Source organism: Nycticebus coucang, chromosome 15 (assembly GCF_027406575.1).
Source record: "Nycticebus coucang isolate mNycCou1 chromosome 15, mNycCou1.pri, whole genome shotgun sequence".
NCBI lineage: Eukaryota > Metazoa > Chordata > Mammalia > Primates > Lorisidae > Nycticebus > Nycticebus coucang.
The window spans coordinates 2,195,902-2,209,322 of NC_069794.1; the positions used below are offsets into that span (position 1 = coordinate 2,195,902).

Below are 13,421 nucleotides of genomic sequence, written 5' to 3' on the forward strand. Positions count from 1 at the left end.
TTATTTTTCTCATCAGCAGTCACTGTGGTTGGTGACTGAGCAGTGCTCACTGGCCCTGCGTCCCGTCTGGGCCTTTCTGCCATCCTCACCTCTTCTTCTTCATCTCAATCCTCGTTTTCATCCTCTTCTGCTATTGTCACTGTGGCTAGATTTTTAAAAAAGAAAAAGGGTTTTGTTTTCAAATGGAATAATTAGCAGCAATCCCAAGGAGACCTCAGCAGGGCCCCTGGACACATCCACACGCCTAGCGGGGAAGCATTTACTTGTAACCAGCTGGCGGTGGCGGGCGGCTGGACTGCTCTGGGGCTCCTGGGGGACAGTATCTTTTAAGAGTAAATGAGAGTCGGGTGGCGCCTGTGGCTGAATGGGTGGGGTGCCAGCCCCATGTACCGAGGGTGGGTTCGAAACCGGCCCCGACCAAACTGCAACAAAAAATAGCCGGGCATTATGGGCAGATGCCTATAGTCCCAGCTACTTGGGAGGCTGAGGCAAGAGAATTGCCTAAGCCCAGGGGTTAGAGGTTGCTGTGAGCTGTGATGCCGTGGCACTCTACCAAGGGCAACAAACTGAGACTCTTGTCTTGAAAAAAAAAAAAAAAGTAAAAGAGTGTCATCATCTTGCTACACAAAAAGTGTCCTTGATGAAGGGGCACACGTCACACGAGGGCATCTCACACACAGACGTGCCATGGTGAGGCCAGGTGCTCCGAGCCCAGTCTGGTGCCAGTCCCTGCCTGTCTCCACTGCCCAGTACAGCGAAACCATTCATTCCCTCACTAACGTCTCTGAAGACAAGCCTCATCATTTGAGAGGCTTCTTCCTCTAACCTGGCAAGGTGTTGATCTAGGAAAACCAACAAGCAACTTCCAGAGGCCCCTGATGGGTCAGTCAACACATGAGCAATGGGCTTCCTGCAACCCAGAGGCAGATGCCGAGCTGCTGTCCACCCCTGCAACCACAGCCACTGGCTATCAGGTCTGGGTGCACAGACAGCAGCCGTGGCCTTGCAGGAAGCCCCTGATTGCTGGACCCACTACCTGCCCTCTGCCGACATGCTGTCCTATCTGCCAGAAGGGCGGGATGATGGGAGGGCAGGAGGGGAGGATGAGAGCTTAGAGCAGGGCACCCACCTGAGAGCAGAGCTACCTGGCACAGCTGCTCTTTTAAATTAGAACTTTGCCCAAACCGAAGCAACAGTTATAACTTTCACGGAGGGGTCCACGGAGCTGCGAGGGCTTTCCACGGGTCAAGTCTGGGAGGAGACGTGTGGTGCCCGCCCAGCCCATCCTGGGGACATCTCACCGTCTTCCTGGGCCTCGCTGCTCTTCTTCGTGGAGTCCGGAGTGCCTGTCTTCATCTCCGAGTGAGGGCTGGACGGGGCCATGTCTTTCTCACTGGTCTTGCCAGAGGGCGCAGCCTCCGTAGACTCCTTTTCTTTCCTGCTCTCTCGAACCACTCTGAGGGGAAGAGGGTTCTCGTCACGACAGAGAAACAATAGGCAGAAGGTTCTCCCAGCCGCCTGCCTGACATTCTCTGGGAAGGGATCTCATGATCATGCACGTGATTGCGTGCCCTCGTGGTTCACAACTCAGTGTCTTACGCATGTTCCAAACAGGCCCCTGGGCAGCTGGGCCCCCAGAGCCAGCACCTGGGAGGGGAGGATGCGCACACGGGACACCACGCAGAACCACACAAGGAGGAAAATGGCTTTGCTTGTTGGACAAAGTGACAATAATCTCAGAGGCTATGCACATGTCACAAGGAGAGGGCTTTTGTGCGAAGATGCTTGGCCCTGCCCTGTGGGCAGCCACCAACTGCCATGGCCCGGGGTCTGCATTTCCTCACCTTTAAATGAGAAGGAGAAGAGCCCTGATTCTGCACACGTGACCCAGGCCAGAGACTTTGGGGCTGCGGAGACTATGGGGGGGGCCAAGTTGGATCTCTGCTGCCCCCTACAGATGTAGGACCCCTCAGTTCCCAAGACGGAATCCCATCACTGACCTAAGAGCACTCAGAACAGTGATTTTCAACCATTGAGCCATGAGAGGATCTTAGTTGTGCCACGAAAATTTTTGAAGATCATTAATCAAATTATTTTCAAAAGAAGTTCAGAGCACAGTAAGTATATTCTTTTTTTGCTCTTTTTTTGATCAACAAAATTTAAGTGTGCCATGGAAGTTTAACTATAGGTTCAAGTGAGCCATGAGATAAAAAGTCTGAAGAACACTGTCTTAGAAGGTCAGGGACTCATTTGGCATCGCTGTGGTTCCACCAACAAGAGATGACCCCTGGGGTCCCTCTGCCAGGCGAGCTCCCGGCGCCCAGGTACAGACTGCTGTTCCAGATTGGTCCGGCAGCACCAGCCCAGAGGAAGCCAAGAGAGTGGGTGTCCCCCTCCGGCCCGCTCTGGGAGCCTGCGTGTCCACAGGAAAGGACAGACGTGACCCACCTGTAGATGATGGTGATGATAAAGGCCCCAGCGATGATCACGATCAAGGCAGAGAACACTTGCACATAAACTGAAAAGCAAGTTAATTTGATATCATTTGGACCCAATTTCATTGGGAAAAGGAAAAGAGAAAGCTAACTGTCCCCAGAGCAGACCAGCGGCCTCACCTGTCCTCCCCCAGACACTCAGGTTTCAGCATCTGCATGAGAAGCAGCTCAGGACAGTGTCTCGAGGACTCCAGTGACCACTCTGCCCTCTGAAGAGCACGGTAGACACAGTGGCACCCTTGCCCCTCCTGTGGCACACCCTGCCCTATTCCCAGGAAACAGTCACTCGACACCCAAATCAATTCGTCCCCCACACTGAACATAAGGAAAATGCCGTGAGGATGACAGACAGATGCCCCTGGGCTTCACTGAGCTTCTCTGACTTAATAAGGTGCCTCCGCCTTCCCTGAGCTGCTTGTATCTCCCTAAACCCAGCCCACAAAGTGACCAGAGCCTTTCAAAATGACATGGGGGTGGCCACTACACCCCACATTTCCCTGTGCAGAAGCCGTGTGAGCGCACAGTCTTAGCTTCTCTGCACACCCCGGGACAGGAGAGCTGGGAGGAGGAACTGGGGATGGCTGCTCAGCCTATCCCTGGGGCTCCCCGGGGACCGTGGCCTGTCTGTGCAGAGACGTGTGGCGCCTGCCTCTGGGCACAGAGGGCGAGCCAGGCCCGGCCTGACATTGCTTCCTCCATCTGCTGCTGGGGCTCAGCGGATCTCAGGGCTAACTCCCTGGACCACTCCCTGATATTTCCACACAGGCATTGCTCCCAGGCAAGTCCTGTGGTCAAATAACTTACCCCAGTTCCATCCTTCCACATTCTGCCATCAAGTTGATGGGAGGATTTTTAAAAAATTAATGGTAAAGTAAAGGTCTTCACAGAGGCCTCGTAGGTAGTCTGTGCACGTGACTCCTGTGGTGTTGCTGAGGTCACTGCTTTTCTCCCCTCTAACTGCGCTTTACCCTCAGAGAAAGATGCTGGCTGCCTTGCACGTGCACCACCAGCTCCCATTCCCTCGCGCTGCCTCTCCGCCTGCTTCCGGGAGCCTCTGACAGCAGCGACGCTATTAGGAGCCACCTCCCTGCACAGTGCATCCATTTGCGAGGCAGCCGCAGAGACGGTCCTGTCCCACAGACTGCAGGCCACAAGTGGAAACCAGCTGTCAGCAGGGCCCTGCTCTCTGCAGGCTCCCGGGAAGCTTCCCTGCTTCCTGACAGCCCAGGGCTTAGTCTGTGGCTGCATCGTGCCAATCTCCAGTGTCACACGGCTCCCTGTGTTCCCCACCTTTGAATCTCCTTCCCTTTTATAAGGACACCAATCATAGCAGACAAAGGGTTCACGCTACTCCAACGAGGCCTCACAGTAACTAATTACATCCACAAAGGCCATTTTTCCCCTAAGGTCACGCTGGTATTGGTGATGTGCACTCTGGCAAAGCCTTTGGGCAGGCACAGTCCCACCCACCACCAAGGGTCAAGAGCAGGTTTCATGGGTCTTGCACCCCCCAGACTCATCTGCATGGTCTCCAGGAAGGGATAAGGCTCCCCAGACCCTGTATGTGGGACTGAAGTCATAAGACAGAAGGGGTTAAAGCCAACCAGCTCATGACAGCGCCCCAAGTCCTTGATTCCTCCCACATGAAGTGACCTCAGTGAATAAGGTGAAGTATACAGTGGGCACTCAGTGGCTGAGTTCATCGCATGACAGGCTCCTGCCCACAGCAAGGAACAAACCAGGAAGCCCAGGGAAGGGTCTGCCGTCCGTCTGGTCATGACCTCACATGGTTACTTTCTAATGGACACTTCCTCACTGAGGAGGGAAGGTGATGGGAGCCTGCCTGTCTCTCCCCAGGGCCACCATCCCAGCTTCCAGGGTGGTGTCAGTGACAGGGAGGACCTCTGCCAAGGAAGGAGCCTGAGTGAAAAGACATCAGCTGCTACCCTGCCCTCTCGTGGACCACTGCTCTGGGACACACTCCTCACAGTGAGAAGAGGCTTCCTAGCGCCTTGGAAGCCACACCTTCAGGTGACAGCAGCCTCCTGGGACTTCCAAGCCCAAAGCACCTGCTAAGCCTCGCACTTAGCTGCACTGACCTGTGGGTAGTTTCTCACACATTGATGAAAACTGAAGACAAGGCTGGCCCAGAGAGTGCAGCTCAAATGACAGGAACAAAGAGTCAAGTGAACAGTAATGAACAAATAAGGTGAGAGAGAGACCTTTTAAGGGACAGGGAGGGACCCTGAGGTCACTGCTTACTATGATTTTGTGTCTTAGTTCATCGAATAAATTTAAAACTATGCGTGAATGAATCCTGCGGAGACCCATCTAATATTTAGTTGGTGCTATAGTGTCCCAGTGGGTGGAGCTTGCGCCACTTTGCAGGTGCTTGTAATTTTTGTCCTCCGTGTCAAGCCTAAAGAGAGAGACTGAACCCGTCTGTCTCTCTGGCAGTGTCTGTGCAGTGACACTATCTGTGAGAAACCACAACAGATCATAAGCCACACGCTGTGGCTGATTGTCCAGAAATAGCAACAACTGAAGAAAGGATTGTTTGCTTGAAGGAAAATTTGGGGGAAGTCTCCCCACATGTCATTAAACAAAAGTTTTGAAATCATCTCAGCAAGTCCCATGAAGAAAGTGAAGTCAAATACTTAGAAGAAATGACATGTTAAATAACGTACCCTAAATCAAGACTGAAGAATGAAGGCAAGTCTTTCTCTTTGAATTCCCAGTTCTTTCTGAAAGATCTAATGCTAATTCCCCAAGTTCATACTCTTAATAATACAGATTATGCCATAACACAATGTGCACTTCAAACCAGCCCATTTAAGAAGTTGGTGAAAGGTTTTCATAACATGGAATTATGTGCACAAAGAACTCGTAATACTCTGTCACTGAATACTACAACTTGCACAGCACAAAGGTTCATTTGTCGTTTTGAAAGAGAAAGATGTCAAAAAAATGAAACACAATTCGAGGGCACAGTGAGAACCCAAATGCAGGGCTCACTGCCCAGACTCTTCCCACAGATGGCCCAGCCTCTCAAGCTGGAAAGAAGTCAGAAGTCAAGAAAAAGCGTAGCCGCAGTGCCATTTATTAGAACTGGAGGGATGGAAAGAAGGTTAAAGTTGCTGCCATGCAAATACAGCACCCACACTTGCAAAGCAGCCCTGTTCAGGAACCTTCTGGAGAGCCCACGTGCCTTCCTAAGTCCCTCACACGCGTAAGGAAGGTGAAGAGGCTCATTGCTCACGTGAGTGACAGACGTATAGTAATAGTCATACCAACACTGACAAAATGGCCATCACCTGCATAAAACTCCAGTGAAAAGATGCCAGGACATGGGCACATTGAAAAAGTAGCAGAGCAGCTTGGGTCTGAGCTGCCCTCCGGGCAGAGATCCTCCTACAATGACCCACTTTCCCACACTGGGTCTCTGTCTCTTTGGGACATAAGGAAACTAGGATCACTAAATACCAAAGACCATGCTAGCCCTGGGGCAAGGCCTGGGGCTCGAACATCTTCTACATCTGTGTATGGAGAAAATTAAAAGAACAAACTTAAATATCTTTTGGATGCTTATTTCTCTTGCTCTTAGGAGCCCCAGATGATAAACTTCTCAGGAAAACTAAGCTGCATAAGTGCTTAGGAGCCTGGAGTTCTTCAGGGGCACAATCCCAGGATGGGGAGGGACAGGTAAAAGCAACAAATTATGGCTAAATCACAACCCAGTGCCATGACCTCAGCTTCAGGAGTATCCGTCACCAGCCCTGGAAAAGTAGCTGTAGACTGAAGCAATACGACAAAACATTCAACACCAGAGGGCCTGGCACTCAAAAATGTCTCTAAGTAATGCCCTAGGGAAAGGCCATGGGCTTACACCAAGGCAGGAGGAGAAGGGACTCCTTCAGCAAAGGTACCTGTCCTGTCCTGTCCCGTCCTGTTTAACTCTCACTATCCAATCGTGTACAACTGGACTAGAGGTTCAGTAAAGCCCAGAGTTAACTTTCAGAAAGATCAGCAGGGTCAGGACCTCCCCACCCCCATTCCCTCCTCCATAAAAGCTATAACAACTCTGTCAACAGTTATCAGATAAAGCTTTTCAGAAGTCTGGAAATTAACCAAAAGCTTACAGAAAGTCATTTTTTCAAGATGAACAGCTGAATCTCAGTAGGAACAGCAAGTTTGGACATTTTAACCATCCCGGACCACACCTGTCCTGCCTACCTTCTGGCTTCATGGTAACCTTAGAAATCAACGGCCCGTAATCCTGGTGAACAGCCTGGCAACCACCTGTGGGGCAGAACAGGGCTGGAGCTCCTTCCAAGCCCCACTGCCTGAGAGTTGTCCTTATTCGTCTGGTGCTTCCCTGGAACACTGTCTTTATTTGACCTGAGATCATTTAGCAAGAACTCCCTTCTCAACCTTCCTAATGCAGCGGCCCTTTAATACAGTTCCTGTGGGTTGCAACTCACAGGTTGAGAACCACTGAATTAGAGGTAATTATTTAAAATCGTGGCTGTCTAAAGTGGTTGAATAAGCAATTGGGGAAAAATAAAAAGGCTAACCAAAAAGCTTAAAAGAAGAATCTTGTGCGATGTCTGTAGGGAGCTTTGAAAAGCTGGGACATATTTCTGGCAATCTAAAGAGCCACAGACATGCCCAGAGGCCTGGGCATGCCTAGTAAAGTCCAAGCCCTCACCTCTGGATGACCTTGAGGCTGTGCATCAGCAGGAAGTGAAGATGAAAGCGGAGCTGGAAACCATCTGGCTGAGAGCCGAAGTGTGCCCTCACAGACATACAAAGCGCCCCCCGCCCCGAAGTCTAAGAGGCTTATGTTTTCAGATATCTAAGAAAATTTTTGTCCAGTCATTGGTTAACCAGTAAGTTAACCAAAGAGTATTCAGTGTTCATACACCACAAAAACATGCAGACTTTACAGATTTAGCTCAGAAAAGTCATCAATCACAATAGCAAACAGCAACAATATAGCCTAGGGAGGTGAAAGGATTAATTTTGAAGTTGTCGTGTTATATTACTTAAAATGTCTAGTATTCAACAAAAATATGAGACATAAAACAGAGAAATGACAAAGTATGGCCATAAACATGAAACTGCTGTCAACAGAACTATTCCTAAAGAAGATCAGACACTAAACTCACTAGACAAAGACATTAAATCAACTATTTTAAACTACGTTCAAAAAACTAAAGGAAATTATGTCTAAAGAAATAAAGCATGAGAATAATATTTCATCAATTATAGAATATCAACAAAAAATACAAATTACTTAACAAAAAAACAAATAGAAATTCTGGAGTTAAAAGTACAATAACATGCATTTAAAAATACATGAAATAAAGTACAATAATAATGCATTTTTAAAATTTGCAGTAGAGACGGGTGGGACACCATGAAGTTTACCAAATACACATGATAGGAGTTCCAGAGGGAGAGGGGAAAGATGAAGGGGCAGGAACATGTGAACAAATGCTACCCAAACGTCCCGCATTGATTAACATTAATCCATGTATCCAAGAGCACAGTGAACTCTGAGAAGGACAAAAAGAAATCCATTCCTAGAGACACGATGAACTGTCAAAAGACAAAAGAGAACCTTGAAAGCAGTATGTCAGAACCCATACACTATGTACAAAGGAGCCCTGGGATCGTCAGCAGTTTCCCATCACAAACCACGGAGGCCAGGAGGCGACGGCAGAAAGCCTTTAAAGTGCTGACAGAAAGACTGTCAACCAACAATTTTATGTCCAACAATTCTATCTTTCAACAGTGAAAAATAAATTTAGACAGTTCAGACTTTAAAAAGTCAGAATATGCTTCACTGCAAATCTTCCTCACAAGAAACACCACAGAGAGTCTTTCGAGATGAATTTAAAGGACAGTAGACAGTGGTGAGTCAAACCCATATGAAGTAACAAGAGCACTGTTAAGGTGCTTGATAGATGCAGAAAAAGAATTTGATAAATCCTAACACCCATTCATGGTAAACCTAGCCAACTAGGAAGAGAAGGAAATGTCCTCAACATGATAAGTGGCATCTGGTAAAACCCATGGTTAACATCATACCGTGATGAAACACTGGAAGGTTCCCCCTAAAACCAGTAACAAGGATGCCTACCCTTAACAACTGCCAGTCCCTGGAGGTCCTAGCCAGAGAAAGTAGGCAAGAAAATGAGATGAAAGCCTTTCAGATTATAAAGGAAGAAGTAAGCTGTTTCTATTTGTAGATGACCTTATATGTAGAAAATCCTTAGGAATCAACTTAAGAAAGTAATAGAACTAACAAGTGAGTTAATAAGATTGCCAGATACAAGATCAGTATATGAAAATCAATTGAATTCTATCATGCTAGGGATGAACAATTGGTAATTGAAATTAAAAAAATAATTCTGCTTATAATAATAAAAAGAGTAAAATATTTAGGAATAAATTTGATAAAATAAGGTCAAGATTGGTACATTGAAAACTACCAAATATTACTGAAAGAAATCAAAGACTTTTCCATTAAGCAAATGGAAAGACATCCTTTATTCATGGAACAGAAGACTCAATACTCTTGAGATGGCAGATTATCTTCAGATCCAACACAATACCTGTCAAAATACCAGGTGGCTTTTTCTTTTTGCAGAAATTGACAAGCTGGTACTAAAATTGATGTGGAAATGTAAGGGACCCACAATAGCCAAAAACAATCCTGAAAAACAACAAAAGTAAAGGACTCACATTTCCTGATTTCAAAATGTACTGCAAAGCTATAGTAATCAAAACTATGGGGTACTGACTGGCTAAGTGCAGACATACAGATCAATGGAACAGGATGGAGGGTCTAGAAATAAATTGTCCCTTTTATGGACAATTGATTTTCAATCAGGCTGCTGATTCAATGGGGGGAGAGATAGTCCTTTCAAGAAATGCTGCTGGGAAAACTAAATATGCACCTGCAAAAGAATGAATACCGTCCCTGTACCACACACAAAATGGATCACAGCCATAGATATCAGAGGTATAACTATAAAACTCGTAGCAGATGTCACCGGTCCAACTCTCCGTGACCTTGGATTAGGCAATGACGTCTTAGATATGACACCAAAGCACCAGCAAAGGGAAAACAGATACAATGACATCATTAAAATAAAGATGGTTGTGCTTCCACCAACACTACCAAGAAAGCACAGAGACAACGAAGAGGGGAAGAGAAAGCATTTTCAAATCGTTGTGTGATAAGGGTCTAATATCCAGAATGTAGAAAGAGCTCTTACAACCCCGTAGCAAAGAGACAGTGAACCAGTTAACCCAACTGAAAACTGGACAAAGGATTTGAATAAACTTTTCCCCAGAGAAATATATAACTAGCCAATAAGCTGATGCAAAGATGCTCCCCGTCATTCATTAGGACAATACAAATCATCACCAGAAAGAGATACAACTTCACACCCTTATCACGCTGTACCCAAAATGACAGCAACAAGTGTTGATGATGATACAGAGAAATTAGAATTCTCATTCATTGTTGGAGGGACCATAAAATGGTGCAACCATCTTGGAAAATAGTTTAAAAATCAAATATAGACTCAATACGTGACCCAGAAATCTCCCACCTAGGTAGATAGCCAAGAGAAATGAAAACATGTTTCACATAAAAACTTATACCTTATTCATAGTAGCCAAATAGTGGAAACAACTCAAGTGTCTATCAACTGAGCAATGGAAAGACAACACATGGCGTAATCATATAATGGAATATTAGTCAACCATAAAAAGTAAATGAAGTATTAATACCTGCTATGACATGGATGAACCTTTAAAACTACAACAGTGAAAGAAGCCTATTGTGTGGTCTGTTTATACAAACTGTCCAGCCCCTGTCTCTCTGGGTGGGTGGGGATGATGGGACTGCCTGCAAAGGGGTATGAGATTTGATGGGGTGGGGGCTAAAAATGTTCTAGGATTAAAGAGTGGTGATGGTTGTACAATTTTGTGAGTAGACAAAAAGCCAGTTCATTTTATGGTATGAGAATTTTATCTCAAGAAAAATAACAACCAAAAAAATAAGATAACTTCCAATGGCTTCCCCTGCAGGCAGGGGAGGGTGCTGGATCCTAGGAATACTGGGGTCTCCTGAAGCAGAGTCTGGTCCCAAGTCTTCTAAAACCAAGATCTGAGCAGACATCATCATCAGAAAGTCTTTCTGACTATTGACAGTGCGCATCGTGACTTCTTACTGCCTCTTTTTGAAAAGCCAAAATGTATCTTCTTTTGGTTAGGTGACAAATCTTCACCATTAAACAAGACAGATTCCTCCCCTGGCGCAAGAAGGGAGGTCCAGCACTTTCCATCCTCAGGGGCCTCACTTTGCTCCTGCTGGGGGTGAGGGGGTGACATCGCACATAGCTCCTTTCCAAGTTGCTGTCTGCCCAGATGGTGCTAAGGCCCATTCGCCCTCATTTCCAAAAGGGCCATAAACAGGGCAAGGAAATGCATTGTTCTTTAAGTGGACTTTTAGGAAGGTTTGGAAATAGTAATTCAGAAAATTCCAGAAGTTCAGAAGGCAAGGTAATCACCTGTGAGGACCCATCCAGGAGTCCAAATTCAAACATCCCTTCACAAGTGCACCTGGTTCTCCTTACTCCCACCCACTTCTCTCTGAGCTCTTTCTGCAGCTCAGAGTGGTTCTTTCAAAAGTCCCCAGAGCTGGGGAGGCAGCAAACCCCCCCACACACTGCCTACCTGCACCTTCTCCTTCCCCGCTGCCTCCAGCCATACAGGCCTGGTTCGTGCTGATGCAGCCTAGGGAGGGTCCCCAGCCAGGCTGAGAGGCTCAGTTGTCCTCACGGAGTCCTGGCCAGCAGCTGTTTCTGCAGCCCTGGCTCCCCAATCCAGCCTCTGCACACACCTTACCCCCAGAGACCAGGTCATTCCTGTCCCCTCTAATATCAAAGAGCCATAGCAGGTGTTTCCAGCAAGCCTGGACCCCAGAAGGAGAAGAGGCAGGGGTGGTGAATGGTGGACAGTGCAGTCCCAGCCATCATGGCCGCACCACGAGCAGCATTGCCGGTACTTACTGGGAACTGCCTTCTCATAGCAGACGCCTTTGTAAAAGCAGCAGCCAAGCTCCTTGCATCGGTCCCTGGAGACGTTGTAGTCACAGATGTCATACAGAGGAATATCACACACTGCAAAAGCACAGACAGGCGGAGAATTGTCACCACCAAACACAGGGCTCTGTGGTCACGCGAAGGAGGGCTGGGGCCTCTGTGCTGCCTGTGGGGGTTTTGCTACTTTTAAAATTCTGTATCTTACAAATGTCTCTTTGAAACTGAGATCTAGAATGAATTAACTTTCTGAACAAAATAAAGTCACGTTAATTACACAGAACAATACAGGGTCCTCTAGCCACGAGGACATCACACATCTCACATGCAGCCCCAGAGGTAGAATCACCAGCACAGACTGTACACTAGCTCAGAAATTAAAAGTTGAATCCAAGGGACACAAATTTAATGCCAGTTTCAACCCTTCAAGAAATAAAAAAGGCCCCCTCCCGGCAAAGGACAAGGCCTAAAAGGCTCCCTCAACCCACCTCGGGGGCCCAGCGTGGGGCCACAGTGAGCAAGCTACGCCAGGTGAGGAGAGGCCCCCGCACCCCTGGAGGGGAGGGGGGCCACTGGGAGGTACAGCCAGCAGAAACCTCTCCTGAGGCAACTGCCAAGCTGTTGGAGTCTCTAACCCAGGCGTCCTCAAACTTTTTAAACAGGGGGCCAATTCATTGTCCCTCAGACCGTTGGAGGGCTGGACTATAGTTTAAAAAATAAAAACTATGAACAAATTCCTATGCACACTGCACATATCTTATTTTGAAGTAAAAAAAACAAAACAGGAACAAATACAATCATACTAACTCGTGTGGCCCGCAGGCCGCAGTTTGAGGACCCCTGCTCTATCCTGTCACTAAGGGATGGCAGGGAGGTGACACTCAAGGGATCCCTTTTGCTCTCTTTAGGTTAATTTTGCCTTTCAGACTAAGGGTCTCCAGCAGTCCCCGATGTCCCCAGAAGCCCCACTCTAAGTTGCAAACCACCAAGGCTGGGGTGGGGCAGGACACACCCATTCACCTGCACCACTGCCCTCTCCTCAGGAGTGTGGCTCTACTTGCCCTCCTGTACTAGTGGGGGTGGGGGGAACCTCAGAAAGACCCTGCAGTGGGGGCAGGCCCTCACCTAGGCACAGCTGGGTTCCCGAGGCCCCGGGATGGAGAGATCTGTGCTCCTGGGCCTGGCTCTGCACAGAGGCCCTGTGTGCTGGATGCAAAGTGTCCAGGCAAGGGGCCCACCTCAGGGGTCTCATGGAAGCTACAGTGGCCCCCTCCTGAAGGCAGCTCCGGGTGGGCACCAGCACCACACTCTGGAGAAGTCAGAGTTCAGCCAGCACCCCAAGTCTGGGGTAGTGATACTAATGGTGGCCGTCACAGCTGCAAACACTTGCAAGCCCCTGGCTGCCTCTGGAGGAGACTCTTCCACCCACCCGGCAGATGCAGGCAGGATCCAGGATCACAGGCCTCAGGTGTGGCAGAACTGGGGTCTAGTAAGGCCCAGGCGCAGCCTCCGCATATGCTCCCAGAGGGGCAGTCAGGGCCACTGCCCCCATGCAGCCTTGTCTCGCTCCCTGCCCGCCTCAGCTCCATTCCCATCACGGTGTCAGGACCTCGCTAGACATTTGCACACTCTTCCCCACTGTAATGGTTTTAATATGGAATTCCAAACAGTAACGGGTTCCCCATCCTGTTTAAAAACTCCGGTGCCCCCACGCCGACCTCCAGTGCTTAATCCCGCCAGTGCCCACTCCAATCCAGCCCCTCCAGCGTCTCGGAGCAAAATCCACTCCCCAGGAGTGTTGCAGACA

At 48.2% G+C, this 13,421-nt stretch overlaps 1 protein-coding gene across 1 annotated transcript; it reads right to left on the reverse strand.

Moving 5' to 3' along the window:
• Nucleotides 1-11: 11 nt before the first annotated feature.
• TEX29 (testis expressed 29) lies at nucleotides 12-13,209 on the reverse strand. The gene is made up of 6 exons (XM_053564114.1): nucleotides 13,044-13,209; nucleotides 12,103-12,167; nucleotides 11,585-11,744; nucleotides 2,449-2,518; nucleotides 1,302-1,456; nucleotides 12-145 (listed from the first exon to the last, which is right to left on the reverse strand). The coding sequence occupies exons 1-6, from the start codon at nucleotides 13,207-13,209 to the stop codon at nucleotides 105-107; spliced, it is 657 nt and encodes a 218-aa protein (XP_053420089.1). The 3' UTR covers nucleotides 12-104.
• Nucleotides 13,210-13,421: the final 212 nt, after the last annotated feature.